Source organism: Cricetulus griseus, chromosome 5 (assembly GCF_003668045.3).
Source record: "Cricetulus griseus strain 17A/GY chromosome 5, alternate assembly CriGri-PICRH-1.0, whole genome shotgun sequence".
Lineage (NCBI taxonomy): Eukaryota > Metazoa > Chordata > Mammalia > Rodentia > Cricetidae > Cricetulus > Cricetulus griseus.
In genome coordinates, this window is record NC_048598.1 from 107,182,037 (window position 1) to 107,201,573 (window position 19,537).

General features: G+C 42.5%; 1 protein-coding gene across 1 annotated transcript in view; it reads left to right on the plus strand.

The window, feature by feature from the left end:
• The window catches only part of Kcnk10 (potassium two pore domain channel subfamily K member 10), a 126,274-nt gene that overhangs the window by 79,157 nt on the left and 27,580 nt on the right, over nt 1–19,537 (plus strand). Inside the window, exon 4 of the mRNA XM_027419592.2 lies at nt 3,751–3,911. Within this exon, the coding sequence (XP_027275393.2) occupies nt 3,751–3,911 (161 nt within the window). The remainder of the gene's footprint in view (nt 1–3,750; nt 3,912–19,537) is intronic.

Here is a 19,537-nt window from a genome sequence, read left to right on the forward strand (position 1 = left end):
CTTTAGCCATATTTAAGCACAGAACAATTTTGGAAAAAGGTTTTCTGATAACAATTTGCTCAGTCCCAAGTACACAATAAATTTGAGACATGTTTACATTGCCATTCTTTACAAAGTACATCTGTTTTTTTTTTCCACAAAGATGGGTATGTTGATGAAGATATAGTGGCCAAGATTAAGGTCCAGGAAGAATAACTGAGGCAAACATAATGCCTGTGGTTGTCAGGATTGCCCTAGCCCTAAGATAACATAGAAGTCACTTAGTTGTAAAGTTTAAGTGACATCACTCATAATGATGAGTTTTACAGACTAGAACTAATGTTCAAGATTTAGGTTTGTGATAAGTAAAGCATAAATTGTGGGAGACAAGGTCAGAGCCTGGCTCATCAGACAGCAAAGGATCACCAGGTTGTAAATTACATCCATTCCCAGCATTCCAGGAGGAACAGCTAAGTTCCTCATTCCATTGAAGAGATAAACTATTTAACTTTTCCTGGCTTACCCAGTGCTTATCTTTGTGCACAAAGACTTATTTTTCCCGCTATGAAGGACCTTTTTGGGTGTGAGGTCTTGTTTGACTTACACAGTTCAGGCGTGCAACAGAGCGTCCCTGCTAGCACAGACAGGTTGGTTCTACAGTCACAGTGTGGGAAAGATTTGATTTTGGCACATAAGCATGTGGAAAGTTCTTTGTGTCTCAGGACTATGTTTTTAAACATTAGCTCTTTCTTTAAGGACTTTGAGATGCTTTCTATTTAAGGGTGATCAGAACCAAGACCCATCTGGTTCTCTGCTGTAACAACCTTGCTGTTTCTCAGTGTTCTTGCTGGGCTGGCCATCCTTTACTTAGAGTCAGAAGCAGCTGGTTGGTAGGGGGACTTTTGGACTGCCTTTGCTTCCCCTACATCTCATTCTGATGTTCCAGTTTAGTTCTTATTGAACAGTTGCTCCTCTAGCAGATGAGCTATCGCCTCTATTTCTCAGCCTCTGTGGTGTTTGGCTGCCTAAGAATCATTATGTTTGCTACCCAGCCACCATGACCATGGATCCACTCAAGTCATTGAGATAATGCAGCTCAAGGTACACACACACACACACACACACACACACACACAGAGAGAGAGAGAGAGAGAGAGAGAGAGAGAGAGAGAGAGAGAGAGAGGACACACACAGAGACACATACAGAGAGAAAGACACACAGATACACAGACATACACACACAGACACACACAAACACACACACACACAGACACACAGACACACACAGACACACACACACACACACACACACTCACACACACACACAGAGATACACAGAGACACAGAGAGAGACAGACATACACATTCATACACAGAGATACACAAACACATGCTCACACAGAGACACAAACATTGTGTCAACTATATAATTCATTCATTCATCCATCCATACATACATATATACACAATGACATATTTGAATATTGCCTTATTAATACCCTTACTGGAGAACTTCAATTGTATTTATTGTGGTATTCTGACCTGTGAAATATTATCCTATTCTACTACTGCTACCAGCAAATACTCTTTTTGTTCTTGGATGTTTCTGATACCATAAGACTTGGAGAGATTCCACAGGTCTAGGGACAGTAGGTTATTTTGAGGTGGATACAAAATCTCCTCGCTTTTCACTGGTGCTTCTCTGGTGATGCCAGCACACTCGGTGAGCACACTGAAGGACATGTGTAGAGCTTGTCTGGATTAGTAAATGCATGTTCAGTAGGCTCAGTGCTTTAGCTTGCCCACATCTGCAATATCTTTCTGAGATGGACTAAAAGGAAACCTGTATTCCCCAAAATGAGTCTGTTTGTTAGACAGTCAAGCTAAAATTGTTAGTGTCTCTACAAGTTTCTACAATGTTTCCAAGGCACACCTTAAGCCCCTGTGATGTGAAGCTGCAGAGGCACACTCATTCTCTTTCTAATAGAATAAGTAAGTTAGTGAAGATTGGATTATTCTAGGTGAGTATGCTTGGCCAGATCATTTTGTTCAAGCTCCTGAAAGCGTTAGAGAAAAAGTCCCAGGAGCTTTGTTCCACATCTAAATCAACATGATAGTGAGCAAAAGGAAATAAGATTAGGAAGTCTTGCCTGCACAGTCATCTAAGAAATGGAAAGCACAATTTAAATAATTTGTGGTAAGAGGTTGGAATGATTCTGACAGAAAATTGTTAAGGAAAATAAAAGTGACTCATCCCCAAGGCAGAATGTAAGAGTGAGCTCTGCAGGCCCGTTGGAGCATGAATGATGGACAACCAAGAACATAGTTTTCTTTTTTGGCCATGTTGAGAACATTGATCTTTTCTGTGCTATACTCTCTAGTATGTTTCTTGCTACGGACCAATACTGTACCCATTGCAAGGATTCAGAAACAGGCCCCACTCAAACTGGGGAGTGTTAAGTGGCTGTTCTAAGAGTGTAATGCTAATTGACAAGAAAATGAATATCAATTACTTGAGGCTTTCATCCTATGTAAATTGTACTAATATTATAAGCCTCTTTCTTCCAGTAATACTATTGCCAGTCCCATTTGTATGGAATAATCCTGTCTTAGTTAGGGTTTCTGTTGCTGTGAAGAGACACCATGGCCATAGCAACTCCTATAAAGGAAGACATTTAATTTGGGCTGGCTTATAGTTTCAGAGGTTTAGTCCATTATCATCACAGTGAGAAGCATGGCAGGCATGCAGGCAGTCATGGTGCTGGAGGGGAGGATCTCAGAGCTGTACATCTGGATCCTCAAGTAGCAGGAAGAGACTTGCTACACTGAGCCCAGTTGGAGCATCTGAGACCTCAAAGCCTGTCCTCATTGACACACTTCCTCCAACAAGGTCATACCTACTCCAACAAGGCCACACCTCTTAATTGTGCCAGTCCCTACAGATATATGGGGGCCATTTTTTCAAACTACCATAAAGTCCAACACTCACTATACTTGAATTACTTACATAATTGCAAAACTCTTAAGAACGCAGATGTTCATATTTTCAAACAACTATACTATGTGCAACTCATTTTAATTGACCTGACTGTAGATAGACTCTTTTGTGTTCAAACATCTATTCTATCCACAAACACTTATTTAGCTTGCTCTGGGTGTAAGGGTAGTGGGTAGAGATGCAAGAGCCAGGGATTGTGTGCTATTTCTAGAAGAGAGAGTTGGGCACAGCTAGACATCATCGTCAATGCGGGAAAGAGACACAAAATCTTTGCTTACTCATTTCTCTCCATTATCAGGTTTCCCAGGTTAGGGAAGAACAAGCCCTTTATCCCCTGTGGGTTTGCAGTAGATGGTATTTCCTCTTTAATGTTCAGTGCCTATTACTCTATGAGAGCAGATGTTGAATGTAGTGAGTCCAGGCAAAGAGGATGCCTATGGAACAGCACTGTAAGATGAGGCTTTTGTCTACATTTTGTCTACAGAAGCAAAGGTGAAACTTTTGATAAAACACATTCAGTCCTGTCCATGATGTGTGATACTTCATAAGAGAAAAGTATCAATTTTGCATCAGAAATGCAATTCAGGCTGACCACACGTTTCTTAAGTGTATTAAGTTCTCAGAAACCTGGAGACTATTTATGGGGAGAGAAGCAAGTTTTGAATTGTAAAGGGTTTTGGAGAATATGAACTCTGAGGAATCTTTGGTCAATGCTCTACTTTCTCTGCCACCTCACTGCGTTCCCTCTTTTTCTCTCTGCTCTTTCTCCTCAGGGTATGGGAATATTGCTCCAAGCACTGAAGGAGGCAAAATCTTTTGTATTTTATATGCCATCTTTGGGATCCCACTCTTTGGTTTCTTATTGGCTGGAATTGGAGACCAACTTGGAACCATCTTTGGCAAAAGCATTGCAAGAGTGGAAAAGGTTTTTCGAGTGAGTACTGCACCAATTTAAATCCCCATTACCGGATCCATTGGCTTTGGCCTAATAGGGTTTAGAAGCATCAGCAAAGGCTCTGACTGAATGGAATAGTTGAATACTATAATTGTGTTTTATCTCTTGGCCAATGACAGACATAGGATGGCGTCTAAATGTTTTTTCCTTGAATAACTTCCTGCCGTTGGTGGTACTTACAGGATCAAAGAAGGTTAAGTATGGATTACCAACACATTTCCCTAAGAGGTCTGGCACACTCAATGTCTGAGTCTGTTTAAGCTGCTATAATGAAAGGCCTGAGGCAGGAAGGAATAGAAACAACAGAAACTTATTTCCTACAGGTTGAAGTCTGGATGTATAGGATCAATGTTCAGGTGCCTGGTGAAAGGCTGTGCCCTCCTTTCAAGGTGGCATTGTCACTGTGGTCTCTAGAGAGAAGGGTGCTGAGACCTCATGTCATGGGTGGGTGGAAAGGGAAAATGGCTTGCCATTGCAGGGTGACTCTTTTATAAGGGCTTTTACCTCATTGGTGAAGGAGGAGCCCTCATGACTTAACCCCTTTAAAGGCCCTGTCTCTTAAGATCGCATTAGCCAACACCTGTCACTTTTAAACCATAGCTTACTTTCCCTTAAAGATGGAAGATGGTAAAAAGGCTGGACGGTTTGGTGGGTGAAGGCACCCTCTGATAAGCCCTACAATCTGAGTTCAGTCTCCAGGATCCACATGGTGGAATCAGAGAATCTAGTCTTACAAATCATCTTTTGACCTCCTCCTATGGGCTATGTTCTCCCACGTGTGTGCAAGGGCACACACACACACACACACACACACACACACACACACACACACACACACACACACACACACACACACACGCACACGTACACACACACACGCACACATACGCACGCACACACCAAATGAAAAAGAAACCCTTCTGTTTCATTATTAGAATCCCTTCACTTGCCTTATTCCTGCAGCATCTCCAGGGGATCCTGGATTCTGAACTTCTCTGTTCTCTGTTCTGTGATTTTTGTCTCTTGCTTCGTGGCTCCTCCTTGTTCTGCATTCCCTCTGCAATAGAATGCCAATGCTCTACTTAATGCTAAGGGGTGTGGAGCATTGCTATTACCTTAGTATTTATTTTCTTCATATGAACATCAACTTGATAAAAAGAAAATATATGTTAAATTCTCAAAATAGAATTTCTATGTATTAGAATAGTTTTAAAAATTGGATTTATTATTGTTAGTTATCTATTATCATTGTTATTTATTATTATTAATAATAAGTAGATAAAGATTACGTGATTACCATAAAAAGAACATCTACATGAGGAATTTATTTTCTAACTGTGGTATGTTTGACCCCTGTAGCAGGCATATAGGATGGATGTGAGTGGTTTAAGATGGCCAGTGCCCTTTAACTCATCATTCATTGGATTTCATAAAAATCACGGTTAGCTTAGCCATTTCTGGGCTCTTGCTCAGTCTTGATGCCATTTTCAAGTCTTTCTGTCCTTCATCAGAGAAGTCTTTCTTATGGTAACTTAACTGTGTAGTCTCTCTCTCTCTCTCTCTCTCTCTCTCTCTCTCTCTCTCACTCTCTCTCTCTCTCTCTGTGAGTGTGTGTGTGTGTGTGTGTGTGTGTGTGTGTGTGTGTGTGGGCATGTGGGCATGTGGTGGCCAGATGCTAATGTCAGGTGTCTACCCTGGTTGATCCCCACCTTGTTCTTTTGAGTCAGTGTCTCTCACTGAACTTAGAGCTCACTGATTTAATTGGGTAGGTCAGCCAGCAAGTCCCAGGAACTCTCCTGTCTCTGACCCCCAACTACTGGGATTATATATGCCCATTACTATGGCAGCTGTCTACATGGGTGCTAGGATAGTACTGGGGTCCTCATGCCTGTGTGCCAAGCGCTTTTCAGACAAAGCCGTCTCTCCATCCTCTGACGATATAATTTTCCACAATGATATTTTAAGAACTTTTTGGAATCTATAAGGATGGGTGAGTGGTGAGTTCTAAATCAGTGCAGACCCCACCCTCAGGGAGACAGGACCTCTCAGATTATTCCACAAACCCTGGATTTGCTTCTCTTCAACTGATGCAGGGGAGCTTCTCAGAGAGGAAACTTAAGAGGCTCATTAGCAGACGAGCAAGATGCACAGCTGGGCCACAGTCACGTTCATAAACCCAGCAGTCCCTCGAAGCTGCCTCCATACTCATCTGCAAAAGGCGACAGAGCATAAATCAACTTTAGAAAGCCTTTTGTGATGGCCAAATGAAATAATGGGTAGGCAAGAACTTGGCCCAGGCTGGAAATACAGAGCTTAGAGCTGCTGTCCCTCCTGAGAAGAGAGTTTGCTGGCAGGCTAGCCACTCACTCAGATTTTGTGTATGTGTGAGTTTTTCTGGAATGTCCCACAGCCTTTGCTCCCTGGGTGCTGGCTGGCTAGCCAGCCTCATTAGAATGTGCACCTGTCTCCTCAGCGGTCACCATGGAAACCATGGTGCTCAGTTTCTCAAATGTTTAGATCTTCTTAACTCAGACACAGAGGCTTTGTCTCCAAAGAGCTGTTTTGAACTCCTCGGAGGCACTTCTTAGCCGTCTGCACAGCCCTTTGAGTTAGGAAAAAAATAGATGGGGTGGCTGAACACTCAGAAGAAACAGGAGTGTTCTTAGAGCATTCCCACGGAGAAATGACTGATTTGGCATTTCCCCTGTTTTGTAGCTCCCCTTGGTTTTGGTTTCCTTGGTCATAGAAGAAAGGATTGGATTGCATCTTTCAGATCTCCTTAGCAGACTTAGTCATTGTATTCTACAGGAGGGGAGAGATTACAGTCATTTTACTGCATGCCTACCAAACTGGGAGTGCATTCCTGTAATGCAGTTTAGACTACAAGTGGGAGCATGCTATTTCCCTCTTTTGAATTGTTTCCCAAAGGCCCTTCAGTAGACTCTGGAGCCATGCCTGAACATTTGCACATTTCATTTTTATGTTGAGGGCCCTCAGGTCTTTGCACCATCAAAGACAGGGAGTTATTCAGGAAGGTGAGGCAGATATGCCTTACATGGTCAAGGTATCGATAAGGCCAAAGTCAAGGTGCTGGGCCAGATGAGGCTCCAGGTTTGAGGGAGAACCTGCTTCCAAGTGCATTTGCATTTGGGAAAGAAAACAGTAATTACTTCATTACTTTCCCTGGGGTGGGTTGTCTTTCTATTGCCCTTATCTAGAGTAAGGAATGCCAAACCAAAGTCATAATTCCATCTAAGCCTCACTGAGTGACCAGTGAGTTTTGGGGTTGCTTACAGGAGAGTGCATGAAGAGTTAGGTACAGAAGTGTCAATGACCAGGGAGCTGCATTACCAAACCCCTATCCTCTAAGGGTGATGACTCACAAAGCTGCACCATGGAGCTCCCACTCAGCCTTCGGGTGGCTAGACTATGGAAGAGTCTCCTTCTCAGGGGGTGCTCAGTGATTATTAAACCTCAGCAGGGTCCCCACACATAATGGGAATTTCATGAGTCTTGTGATCCTCTTTGCTTCCTCCACAACCAATGTTTCCATCTGGAGGAAAGAGCTACAAACGTGGTTCCTTGTGGCTGTAGGATGGCAAGCCCTGTTTCCTTGCTAGTTTTCAAGGAGGAGCTTGCCTGAGTTAGGGTTTTTATGCTGTGAAGCAATACCATGACTATGACAACTCTTACAAAGAAAACATTTAATTGGGGTGGCTCGCTTACAGTTTCAGAGGTCCAGTCCATTATCATCATGGCAGGGAGCATGGTGGCCTACAGGAAGATGTGACTCTTGCTACATCTTGATATGCAGGCCACAGGACCCCCTCATTCAATTACATCTTCACAAGCTTTCTGTCTTTCACTGTTTAAGCTTGGCTGTTCTGAAACTTGCTCTATGGACCAGGCTGGCCTCAAACTCAGAGATCTTCCCGCCTCTGCCTTCCCAGTGCTGGGATTAAAGGTGTGCACCACACCTAGCTCTCAGCTTTTCTTTAGTTCCTTTTTACAAGTTGGAAATTTAGCTGGGGTGGGGTGGGGATCTTGCCCTGAGGTCACCATTCCCTTTATTTCATTTTTTTTTGGTTTGTTACATTAATCATAGAGCTTATTATGGGGGGAGGGGAGGGGAGAGCGAGAGCGGGAGAGGAAGAGAGGAAGGAGAGAGAGAGCAGAGAGCAGGAGGAGGTAAGAGAGAGTAAAGAGAAGAGAGGAAGGCAAGAGAGACAGTAAGAAAGAGAAGAGAATTAGTGGTCGACCACCAGAAACAGAGTTTGAGAGCGAGAGGGAGCAAGCTTGGGGAGGGGGGGGACAAAGGGAGAGTGATGAGTAAAGAGAGAGCCCTTTATTTCATTTCTTAATCTGTTTATTTCCTCGAACACAGACTTTAGCTCTATTCCACTTCCTGGTGCTCTTTTTTCTCCTCAAAGTTTTCATTTTCTAATTTACCCTGCTCAGCTTGCTCCTTTTCATAATAAATTTTCACTAGAGTTATCACTTAAAAAAAAATAAGCCAGGCAGTGGTGGCACATGCCTTTAATCCCAGCACTTGGGAGGCAGAGGCAGGCAGATCTCTGTGAGTTTGAGGCCAGCCTGGTCTTGAAAAACCAAAAAAAAAAAAAAAAAAAATCACATGACAGACTCTACACTAGGCTATTTTGAGATTTCCTCTGCCAACAGAATTAATCCATAAATTAATCCAAAATTCTTCACTTTAGCCTCAGGTAGATTCTTTGGATAAGGGCAAAAGGCAGCCATGTGCTTCACCAAAATATCACAAGAACAATCTATAGGCAACATACTAAAACCTCTTGAGTGCGGCCCCAAATAACTTTTAGCATCTCTGTCTTCCATGCTCCTACTAGTATGGCCCATTAAACAGTGCTTAAAACACTCCACTGCTTTCATAACTCAAACTACCAAAGTCCAAACTCCTCCAAACAAACACATGATCAGGTCCAACACAGCAATACCCCAATCTCTGGTACCAACTTGTCTTAGGGTTTTTATTGCTGTGAAGAGACAGCATGACCATGACAACTCTCGTAAAGAAAACATTTAATTGGGGTGGCTTGATTACAGTTTCAGAGGTTCAGTCTATTATCATCATAGTGGGGAGCATGGCAGTGTGCTAGCAGGTGTGGTGCTGGTTACATCTTGATATTCGGACCACAGGAAGTCTACTGAGACACTTGGTGATATACTGAGCAGTGGAGACCTCAAAGCCTGGCCCTGCAGTGACACACTTCCTCCAACAAGGCCACACTTCTTAATAGTGTCACTCTCTATGAAATTATGGGGGACAACTACATTCAAACCACCACAGTGCCATTTTCTCTGTTTCACCCAAATGCTTTGCTACAGAGGCTCCTTCAGTTTCAAAATCAAAGATGTAGTGTATCCTCCTCACACTTTGGCATAACTGGGGGAAAGCTCTCTGCTTTTGATGGCTCAGAGATTAGATCAAGCCTAATCTGTTTTAAAGGTCAGCCATATTATACCACATAGTTATGGGAGCAATAGGTCACCATGTCACAGGGGCTGCGCATTGGAGTAATCTGTCTCCTAGAGGCATCGTAGACATTCTGTCTTCAGCACACTGAGAGTTATGGTATCATTGGTAGCATAGGCCTTCTCCACAAAGACAATCTGCTCCACTGACCTTCACTACATTAAGGAGAACTAAACCGAGTTCATCTCTTTACAGAAAGATCATTACAACCAACAAAAGAAGGGCCTGAGCAGAAGGTGCTCACCTAAGTCCATCAGGTTAAGTCCCTTGTCAGATTGGAAAGTGGGGATAGAGGTCCAGAGCGTGTCCTGCAACATTGATCACAATGCCGGGAAAACAGGCATGCCCTCTGAACACTGATAAGAAGCAGCCAAAAAATGTGGACATGCATTTACCTCATAGAGCAAGAAGCCTGGAGGCAGCTTGTTTTAAGTGCGGTCTGCTGGCCACACGGTGCCAAGCATATCAAAGTTCTTTTTTTTTTTTTTTTTTTTTTTTTTTGCATGTATGCTTTTCATCCACATGCTTGTTACCTCATGGTTGCAAGAATGTTACAACTGGAACAGATACCATGGTTTCATGCAACCACATCTAAGGCAAGATAAAAGAGACATTTATTTCTGTCTCTCTCAAAGACATTTTATAGCAGTTTTAGAATTATTGCAAAATGGAAAGGACAGTATATAGATTTACGACATATATATGTATTCCTATTTATATACATATATATGACACACACACACACACACACACACACACACACACACACACACACACACACACACACTCTACCAGAGTGGCACATTTTTATTTCATTTAATGAACCTGCATTGGAGCGTAATTACTTCTCAGTCTGTAATTTATATTAGGCTTCTCTCATAATGCTGTACATTCTGTGTTTGGTCAAGTGTTCAATGACATGGACCCAGCATTATAGAGCGATGCAGAGCACTTTCATAGCCCTCACCATCTGTGTTATGCCTGTTCATCTTTTTCCTTCTCTTAAGCCCTGAAAAGCAATGATCTTTGCCTTTTCCAGAAGGCGATAGCACTGGGGTTATCAATATAGAGCCTTTCAGACTGGCTTCCTTCAGTTAGTGATAAACCATCATCTGTTATCTAATGGGTATTTTCTGCAGGAATTTTCATGGCTTAATAGCTCATTTCTCTTTAAGGCTGAATGGTAACCTGTTTCTTTCTTTCTTTTTCTTTTTTCTTTTTTTTCTGAGAGGCTATCTGGTTTATTGATCCATTTACCTACTGAAAGACAGCTTGTTGCATCCTACATGTGAATAAAGCTGCTGGAACTACCTGTTTCAACTCCTTTGGGTAAACACCAGGAAACATGTTCACTGGATTTATGAGCATGCTTCGTGTTAAGAAACCTCCCACCTGTTTTCCCAAGCCACTGCCGTTTTCCATTTCCATAAGAACAAAGTCGAGTTTTCTCTTCCTGTTGCCTCACTTTCTTGACAGCATTTGGTGTTGTCTGCATACTTTCCAGCTAGGGTGCTGTGGTAGCTCCCTATTTTAATTTACAGTTCCCAAATGACTTATGACATGGGGTATTGTCTCACGTGCTTATGTGACAGTTAACAGATCTCTATTAAGGAACATCTTTGGACCATTTTGAAGTCAAGTTGGCTCTTTTTTTTTTATTGTTGAGTTTTAAAAGTTTTCAAGCCCTTTATCAGATGTGACTTTTGAGAATATTCTGTGTAACCTGTCCTTTTATTCTCTTAACTACATCTTTTGCAGAACAGAAAGATTTTTTTAAATAGTCTAGCATATTGATCATTTTTTTTTTCATGTGTGTCTTTATTCAAAAGGTTTTTGCTAGTCCTGCTTAAAGCCAGCTTTGGTTTCTTCTGCTATCTAGGTGTTTCTTAGGTGCATAGTTTACATTTATGTCTGTGATACACGTTGAGTTAATTTTTGTGAAGGGTGTAAGGTCTGTTACTACATCTATAGAGATGCATGTGTGCGTGTGGTACGGGCGTGTACTGTGGGCGTGTACTGTGTGTGCACATGCATGTGTGTGTTTTTCTTTCTTGACTCATCAACTAGAAATGATCACTTGACCATTCTCAGCTGTAAGAGAGGTTAGAAAGGCAAGCATCCAACAAAGGGCAATTGAATTGACTTTGACCCTCAGCAGTCTGCATCAGTACCCTCTGGAAATTTTAGACACAAATATTCTTGGAGGGGTTGGAGCTCAGTGATCCATGTTTATCAAGCTTTCCAGATGATTCTGGTGCTTGCTGGACTTTGAAGACCCTAGGGGTAGAGGAATTACCTATCATCCCTTGGGACTGAGCACATTGCTTTAATGAATGGAATTCTTGTACTGTGAGCAGAGAAAGAAGGTGGGATAAGCAAGTGTTGGCATGTACTGGTGTCAGTCAACAGGAAGCCACATAAGTCACTTTTCAGGAAACTGCCTCTTTATCCTTCTTGTCATCAATTAGCTGGTCTTTGAGATCCTTGAATCATTTAGGACAGGCTGATATATGCTCTAGTAACAAATAATCCTGTCTGACCCACACCATGCTAGGTTTGAAGCCTAGACAAATGTCTAGGCTATTGGCTTTGCTATGACAGGAGGAGAGCTGTAAACTCATACTCACTTTCAAGAGTTTTGTCGAGAGGCTGTTGTCCTGAGATGGTCACACAGCCCCAAAAGTTAATACACTGTTTGATCTCCAAAGGCAATAGAAAAATTTGTGAATATAAAAAATCCTATTGGCATATTCTTGAGTTGCTCTATTGGACACCTTTAGGATGACAAACATCCTGGGAATTTAGATACAGATGGCCTGTGCATCCATTTTTGGGAAACACTATTGTGTTTGTGACTCACTCTTTTCATATCCAAGAAAACTGAGCCCATCATTTGTGAAGCCACCAACCTGAAGCCATGTGTTGTTAGTGGCACCGTCTAGATCTGAGCCAGTAATCCTGTTAAGCCTCTTCTAGGTGAGCCAAAACAAGTTTACTATCAGGCACGCTGCTTCAAACTACACCATGAAGCCAATGTGGAGTTTTCGATTTTTCAATATACCTTGCTGGTTAAGAGCAAAAAGGTCCCCTACTGTCCCAAAGAGGGAAATCTGGCCAGTTAGCAAGGAAGGATAATTATTTGAGTTTGAGCAGGCCAGGTGCCAGATCCCAAAGTAGGGTTTAGAAGTGAGCGGCCTCTCTCGCCTGTTGTGGACTGCAGCTCTGTTGGCCAATGTTGACCACCACTTGATAAGATGCTTTAGTAAAGCCAAGTCCGGTTGGACTGGATCCCACTCTTTCTTTGAGCTGGACTTTGGCCTCTGGGAGGAGGCAACCACTTCCTTTTAAAAAAGCAGCAGCAAGCTTTCTGATAGCTCTTCTAAAATCAAAGGACCCTCTTTTTCTTCCTTAGCTGTCCCACAAGGATAAAACAGAAATGTTTATTTGTCTTTTGAGGCAAAGGAGTCTGGACACTGCTTAGAAATGATGCATTGCCCTAGGTCTGCTATCATGAAACTCGAGGACCCTCCTGGCCTTCCAAACACTTAAGAAAGAGTGATGGTTGCTGCCACCCAAGGCCATGGTGATGTCTGAACCCATGCTGCTGCTGAGGGCTATGTCTGGGTCTGTGGTTCTATTGCGGCCAGATGCCAAGTTCGTGGTCTGAGCCGTCACCAGAAATGGTGTGGAGGCCCATCTATGTAATCCTGCTGACTGTGAAGAGCAAGGAGGCTATCTGCTGAGATGTTGATGACTGTAGATGCACAATTGAGAAGGAGGGACATGGAAGGCTTCTGTGACAACCCCTACCCTGCTCCTCCCCACAAAAGGTAACAACCTAGACGGGAAGCCAGCAAAGAAACAAGAATTCCAGAATAGTTAATGCTTGCTCAAGGCCCTTTCCCCACTGTAGGCCTGCAGTTTTCTAGAAACCTCACCAGAAGTGCATCGTACAATTTCTAGTGGTTCCTAGTTTTTAACTTATTAGGTTATCATCCCATCAGAGCCACTCTATGGTCTTACACACACACACACACACACACACACACACACACACACACACACACACAGAGAGAGAGAGAGAGAGAGAGAGAGAGAGAGAGAGACAGAGACAGAGAAACAGAGACAGAGACAGAGAGACAGAGAGACAGACAGAGAGAGACAGAGACAGAGGCAGAGAGAGACAGAGAGAGACAGAGAGAGACAGAGAGAGACAGAAAGAGACAGAGACAGACAGAGAGAGAGACAGAGAGAGAGAACTAAACACAGAGAGATAGAGACACTCAGGGAGTGTCAGAGAATTTTCTTATTAGCCCCTTGAGATGTATCCTGAGAGCCACCAAAATTCTATCTATTATCTGTCTGTCTGTGTCTGTCTGTCTGTCTGTCTGTCTGTCTGTCTGTCTGTCTATCTGTCTGTCTGTCTACACTTAATTGTGATTTTCCTATTGAGAAGCCTACACCCACATTTGGGAATGTCTTACTTCCTTTTTGAGTGCCTTTTACTTACAATCCCCATACTTAAAATCAGGGTAAAATGTGGCTTTTAGTAAACCGTGACTCTTTAAAATACGTGTGGTGTGTGTGTGTGTGTGTGTGTGTGTGTGTGTGGTGTGTTGAGATTCCTAAGGGACTGTGAACTCCTCACATGGCTACAGGTGTGTCCCCATCCCTGCTGCTGCTGCTACCTTCATCTTAGCATGACTGATGCTTGGGTCTATGTAATTCTTTGGCATGTGGTTTTCTTGTGCCTTATAGGGTGGGTCTGGCTTTTTCCACTTACGGGATGCCAGTGTCATCCCTGTCCACAGCTACATCAGCCCCAATGTCTCCAGACACATTAAATGCCATCTTAAGATAAACTTGCCCAGGTAAGAACCTGATGGAGAGGAAGGGGCATTTGCTTCACAGTCCACGAGGTGCATATCCCGACCTCTTGTCAGAATCATCCACGTGAGCTCTGGTGTCGAAATCAATGGTGCTACCCATCCCTTGGTAGTGCCAAAGTAACACTACCAAGAACGCTCCTATCTCAGCTGGGTCCTTAAGGAGAACTTTGAAGATTTATACTATGGGAATGGGGTCATTTTTCACTGAGCAAGGAAAATGCCCCGAGGCTTGACTCTGATGAGTAAGTTACAGAGAAAGATAGATAGCTGAGCTATGATTCTTCAGCAGGCAAACATCTCAGCCTTCACTTGGCTGATGGGGACTAATTTAATGGAATAGTCTTCCATTTTCTCAGCTGATCCTTAATAACTGGCCAGTGTCCCCTTGGCATTTCCTGTTGCTGTCTGAGATCACTTCAGGGGGCTTTAATGGATTTAAAATGCATCTTCCCCCTTCTCTAAAGAACAACGTTATCAAACCCTCACAAAAATATAACTAAGTGAAACACTTCCCAGATAGTGGCCAACCTCTTCCTCTCCCTCTTCCTCCCTCCCCGTGCTATGTCTCTCTCTTATTTCTCTCTCTCTCCCTGTTTATGTCTCTATGTTTTTTATGTCTCTCTGTATTTCTCTCTCTCTGTGTATGTCTCTGTATCTCTCTCTCTCTCTCTCTCTCTCTCTCTCTCTCTCTCTCTCTCTCTTGTTTATGTGCTCACATTCATGTGTATGTGGAAGTCAGATGTTACCTTGAGTGTCGTCCTTTTGGAGCAATCTACCTTACAATTTTAAGGTAGGTCTTTCACTGGGACCTGGCGCTCACTGACTAAGGCTGGAACACTGAGCCCTGGGGCTCTTCCTTCTCTGTCTCCCCAGTGTTGGGATTACATTAATGTGCCACCTTGTCCAGCTTTATACGTGGCTTCTGGGCATCACAACTCAGGTTCTCACGCTTGTGTCACAAGTGCTTTACTGAGTCATTGTCTCAGCCCCAACTTTTTTTTTTTTTATTAACATGTTAAAGGTAACTTGAACATTGTCTCTCTTTCTGGCAAACTTCGATTGCATACAACTGGGGTATCTAATTGTTCTTCAGGAAGGGGCATCACCCGTGAAACTGTATGTGTAGAGGCCTTTGCAGGGTTTGTCGTTTACCTGATAGGATTGGCTGAGTTCTGAACAAGCATTGTTGTACCTCAGAATTGGTGCCAGTATTGTTTATCTTCTCTGAGGGTTTACTGTGTGCTACACTCTGGGCTGCTGGTTTTACCCAGAATAAACTTATGTCTCAAAGACAACAGCATCATTTTCCTAATTTAATGAGATCAGAATATTTTGCCTGCTTCTGTGACCTATCCAAGGTCTGCCCAGCCAATAACTGATAGAGAAAAGATGCTGGTCCAGGCCCCCTTTCCCCAGAGTACATTCAGAGACACAGCCAATCCTTTCCTTCTCTTTTAAGGATCACAGGGCCTGACAAGCCCAGAAGAGCTGGAAGGTTTAGTGAGATCTGGGGACCGATAAATACAGACATTTGAGTGGAAGCTGATACTGGCCCTGTTTCTATCCCTTTTCAATGGGTTTAATTTTATTCTCTAATTATGTTGAATTGGATCATAGCCTCTAATTCTCTTTATGAAACCATCGTATCCCCCTAAGCAGTTCACATTTAGTTTGTATCTCCATGTTCATCTCCTCTGTGGTGGAGTTTAATCTGCGATTTGGACTGCTCTTGCCTCTGCTGGATACTGCCACGCAACCAACACAAGATAGATTTACAGAAATAGGGCTTCTATGGTCCCAATAGCTGATTTGTTCTGATCTGCTTCCACAAGAGTACTTCATAGATAGGAACATCTTGCAGTGTGTTCTTCCAATCTGTTGTGCTTGGTACCATCTACTCTATGGAAGAAAATGAAGGGCACAGCTCAAAGCCAAGCCTCCTGGGGAGCTGAAACATCTGGCCTTGCCTTCTAAAGGCATTCTCCATGTTCTAGACTCATTGGTTTGCTAGCCTTAGAGTTCCACTAAGAGCGTTTGGAAGGACATTGAGTTGGAGGATAGCAACAGTAAGACTTTAATTCTCATTGGAAATTTAACTTAATTCTAACCTCAGGGTCTGCTTTGCTAGGCTTCAATGTTTCTTCTTTTCAAGAACTGTTCGTGGTTTTCAGATTTTACTAGCTTTCCTTGAGGCTTCTGATAGCCTGAAAACAGCCACTGTCTGCTTTACCAGCACTTGCAAACTTCTATTCCATTTCAGAAAGAAGATTCACAATGAGGTGGGAAAAAATAGCTTTAGTGGACTATTTGCTAACAGGAAGTAGAATACATGGTCTGATCTTGTGGTGTTTAAAATCCTCTCTCCTGTAGTAAGTCCTTACTAGCTAAAACACTGTGACATCTCCCATGTCTCCATGAAGCTGATTGGAGTGCCATGTTCAAATTTCAAACTGATTGCATCTCCAGATTATAATTCTTAAAGCCATTTGTCTAAAAGGAATTGGGTGAACCGATTTATCTATGCTCTTTTTTTGTTTGCTGCTCCCTAGGGGAGGCCTGCACAATCTTACCCAAAAGCATTATCTGACACAGGGTACCATCTAGAAACTTGTATGGGATTTCACTGTCTGCTAGGTCTTGCCTGCTGAAGAGCCAGTTGCTTCCTGGAACCCCAGGGGTCCTCTTAATTAAAATGTTTTATATCTTCCCAATTTGGGGCTACTTTCAATCCAGGAATGCATTAGTTCTACCCCCATGGTAACCTGTATCTAAAATTAACAGCAACTCTTGAGTTACTAATGTAATGAGAGTGTTTTATTAGCACTCACATTTTTACTGACATCATAAAATCAACTTAATAGGCAGGTGAATTCCCATGTTCTCCCTTTATCACCAATTTTCATAGACCAGACTAGGTTGGTTCTTCTGCAAGGCACTGACTTAGGAGAGTAGTAATCCTTAGCTCCTCCACAGAACTCTTTGTTTATTTTAGATCACATTTATTGATGTGAAAATTCTCTCTCTCTCTCTTTCTGTGTGTGTGTATGTGTGTGTGTGTATGTATGTGTGTGGGGGTTAATATGTTCATGCTATGGAGTCCAGAGGTTGGCATCTTTAGATGTTTCCCTTGGTGAGTCTTTTTTTTTTTTTTTTGGCAGCTCTTTCATTGAACCTAGAGTCTGTCAATTTGGCTAGACTGACCGGCCAGGGATTTCACTATCCCAGGCTCTGGAATTATAGGCATTCAGTGCTGTGCCTGGCTTTTACATGGAGTGGATATGGGGGATATGATCTCAGTTCCTCATCATTGCTCAGCTTGCCTTTTACAGACTGAGCTGTCTCCCCAGCTCCCCCTTTTCCTTTTTCTTTATTTTCTTTTCTATTTTAATGTTTTGTTTCATGCTAATTGTCTGGCATGTTCTCTAGATGTTCATGAATCGAAGACATGGTCTCAATACAGCAGTATTAGAGATGATTGGATTATGAGGGCTTTAAACTCATCAATGGATTACTTTACTGATGGATTCTGTGATGCTTTGAATAGGTGTGGATCCCATGGACTCAAGTGTTTGAATACTTGTTCTATAGGTTGTGGCATTATGGGAGGTGTGGCCTTGTTGGAGAAGGCCCATCACTGTGGAGGTGGGCTTCGAGGTCTCATAAGCTCAAACCTTGCTAATGTGCCTCAGAGTTGACTTCCTGTTGTTTATGGATCAAGATGTAGAACTCTCAGCTCCTCCTCCAGCACTGTGTCTGCCCATGTGTCGCCATGCTTCTCACCATGATGGTAAAGACTAAATATCTGAAACTGTAAACCACTCCAATTACATATTTTTCCTTTATAAGATTTGCTGCAGTCATGGTGTCTCTTCACAGCAGTAGAAACCCCAACTAAGACCGATTCATAGCTCAATAAACTATTAAGAAGTAGGACTTGCATGAGAAAGTAAAGGTTAGTAGGTATATGACTTTGGAGAGGTTATCTTGTTCCTTTTGGTTTCCTTGACTCTCTCTCATTGTCTCATTGATGATATAAGGCGAGCCGCCTCCTGTGATACTCACTCCCTGACAAGAGGCTCTGCCTCACCTCTTACCCAAAGTAAGGGACTGGCTGACTCAAAGGGAGAGCCAAATACATTTTTTTCTTCTTTGTTTTTCTCTGGTATTTTGTCACAGTGACAGAAAACTTACCACACTACTTCTGTGAGCCAAGAAAGTCATAGCTCACCAATGTAGTTTGCAAACTGATACTCTCTGCTATTGAGTTTGCCTGTACTAGAGCTGGGCATGTGATCGGTGTGTTTACAATAGCATGGCACCTAGGACAATTCCTAAGTGACTTGCATGGTGCTAAACCACTGAAGACTTCCAAATAGCTTTAGGACTTTATTGCCTTAGGGAAGGGAAGATATTGATCACATACATTGTTATTGGGAGATGTACTGACATTCTGAACTGTCACTCCCTTGGGAGGTGATGGCATGACAGGCATATTCAGTCATACTGATGCACTGCTAGTAAAATGCTTTCTCCCTCATTCTAAATTATATATATATATATATATATATATATATAATTTAGACACACATATATATATACACATATATACTATATATATATATATATATATATATAGTAAATTATATTATATAGTATATTTTGTGTGTGTACATATATGTGTGCATGTGGTGTGTGTGTGTGCGTGTGTGCATGTGTGAATGCATCTTTGGGTACCTTTTATAATCATCATTTATTTCTTGAAACAGGTTCTCTGAACCTAGAGTTTCCCATTTCAGATAGCCTGGCTGGCCACCAAATTCCAGGGATTCTTCTGTCCTCCTGTCTTTGCCTTCTAAGCACTGGGGTTACAGGTGTGTCCCACCACACTCTCCTTTTATGTGGGTGATGGGGATCTAAACTGAAGCTCTCAGGGTGTTCAGTAAACACTTTCTTGACTGAACCATCTCCCTAGTCCCTGGGCTGCTGTGCCTTAGATGTCTTCTGCTGAGGTTTTAGGCTCTTGTTAGCATGAAGCTGTAGTTCTCAACTTGTGTGTGGTGGGTCCCCAGGGGCCTGAGGTGCAGTTTTCAGTAACTAGAGTCTCTTGTTATGGTAAACAACACATCTCCTTCACATTATATTGCCTCTTTTCAATTATAAATAGAACATTTATCAACAAGTAACTTTAAAGCATAGTGTCAGCT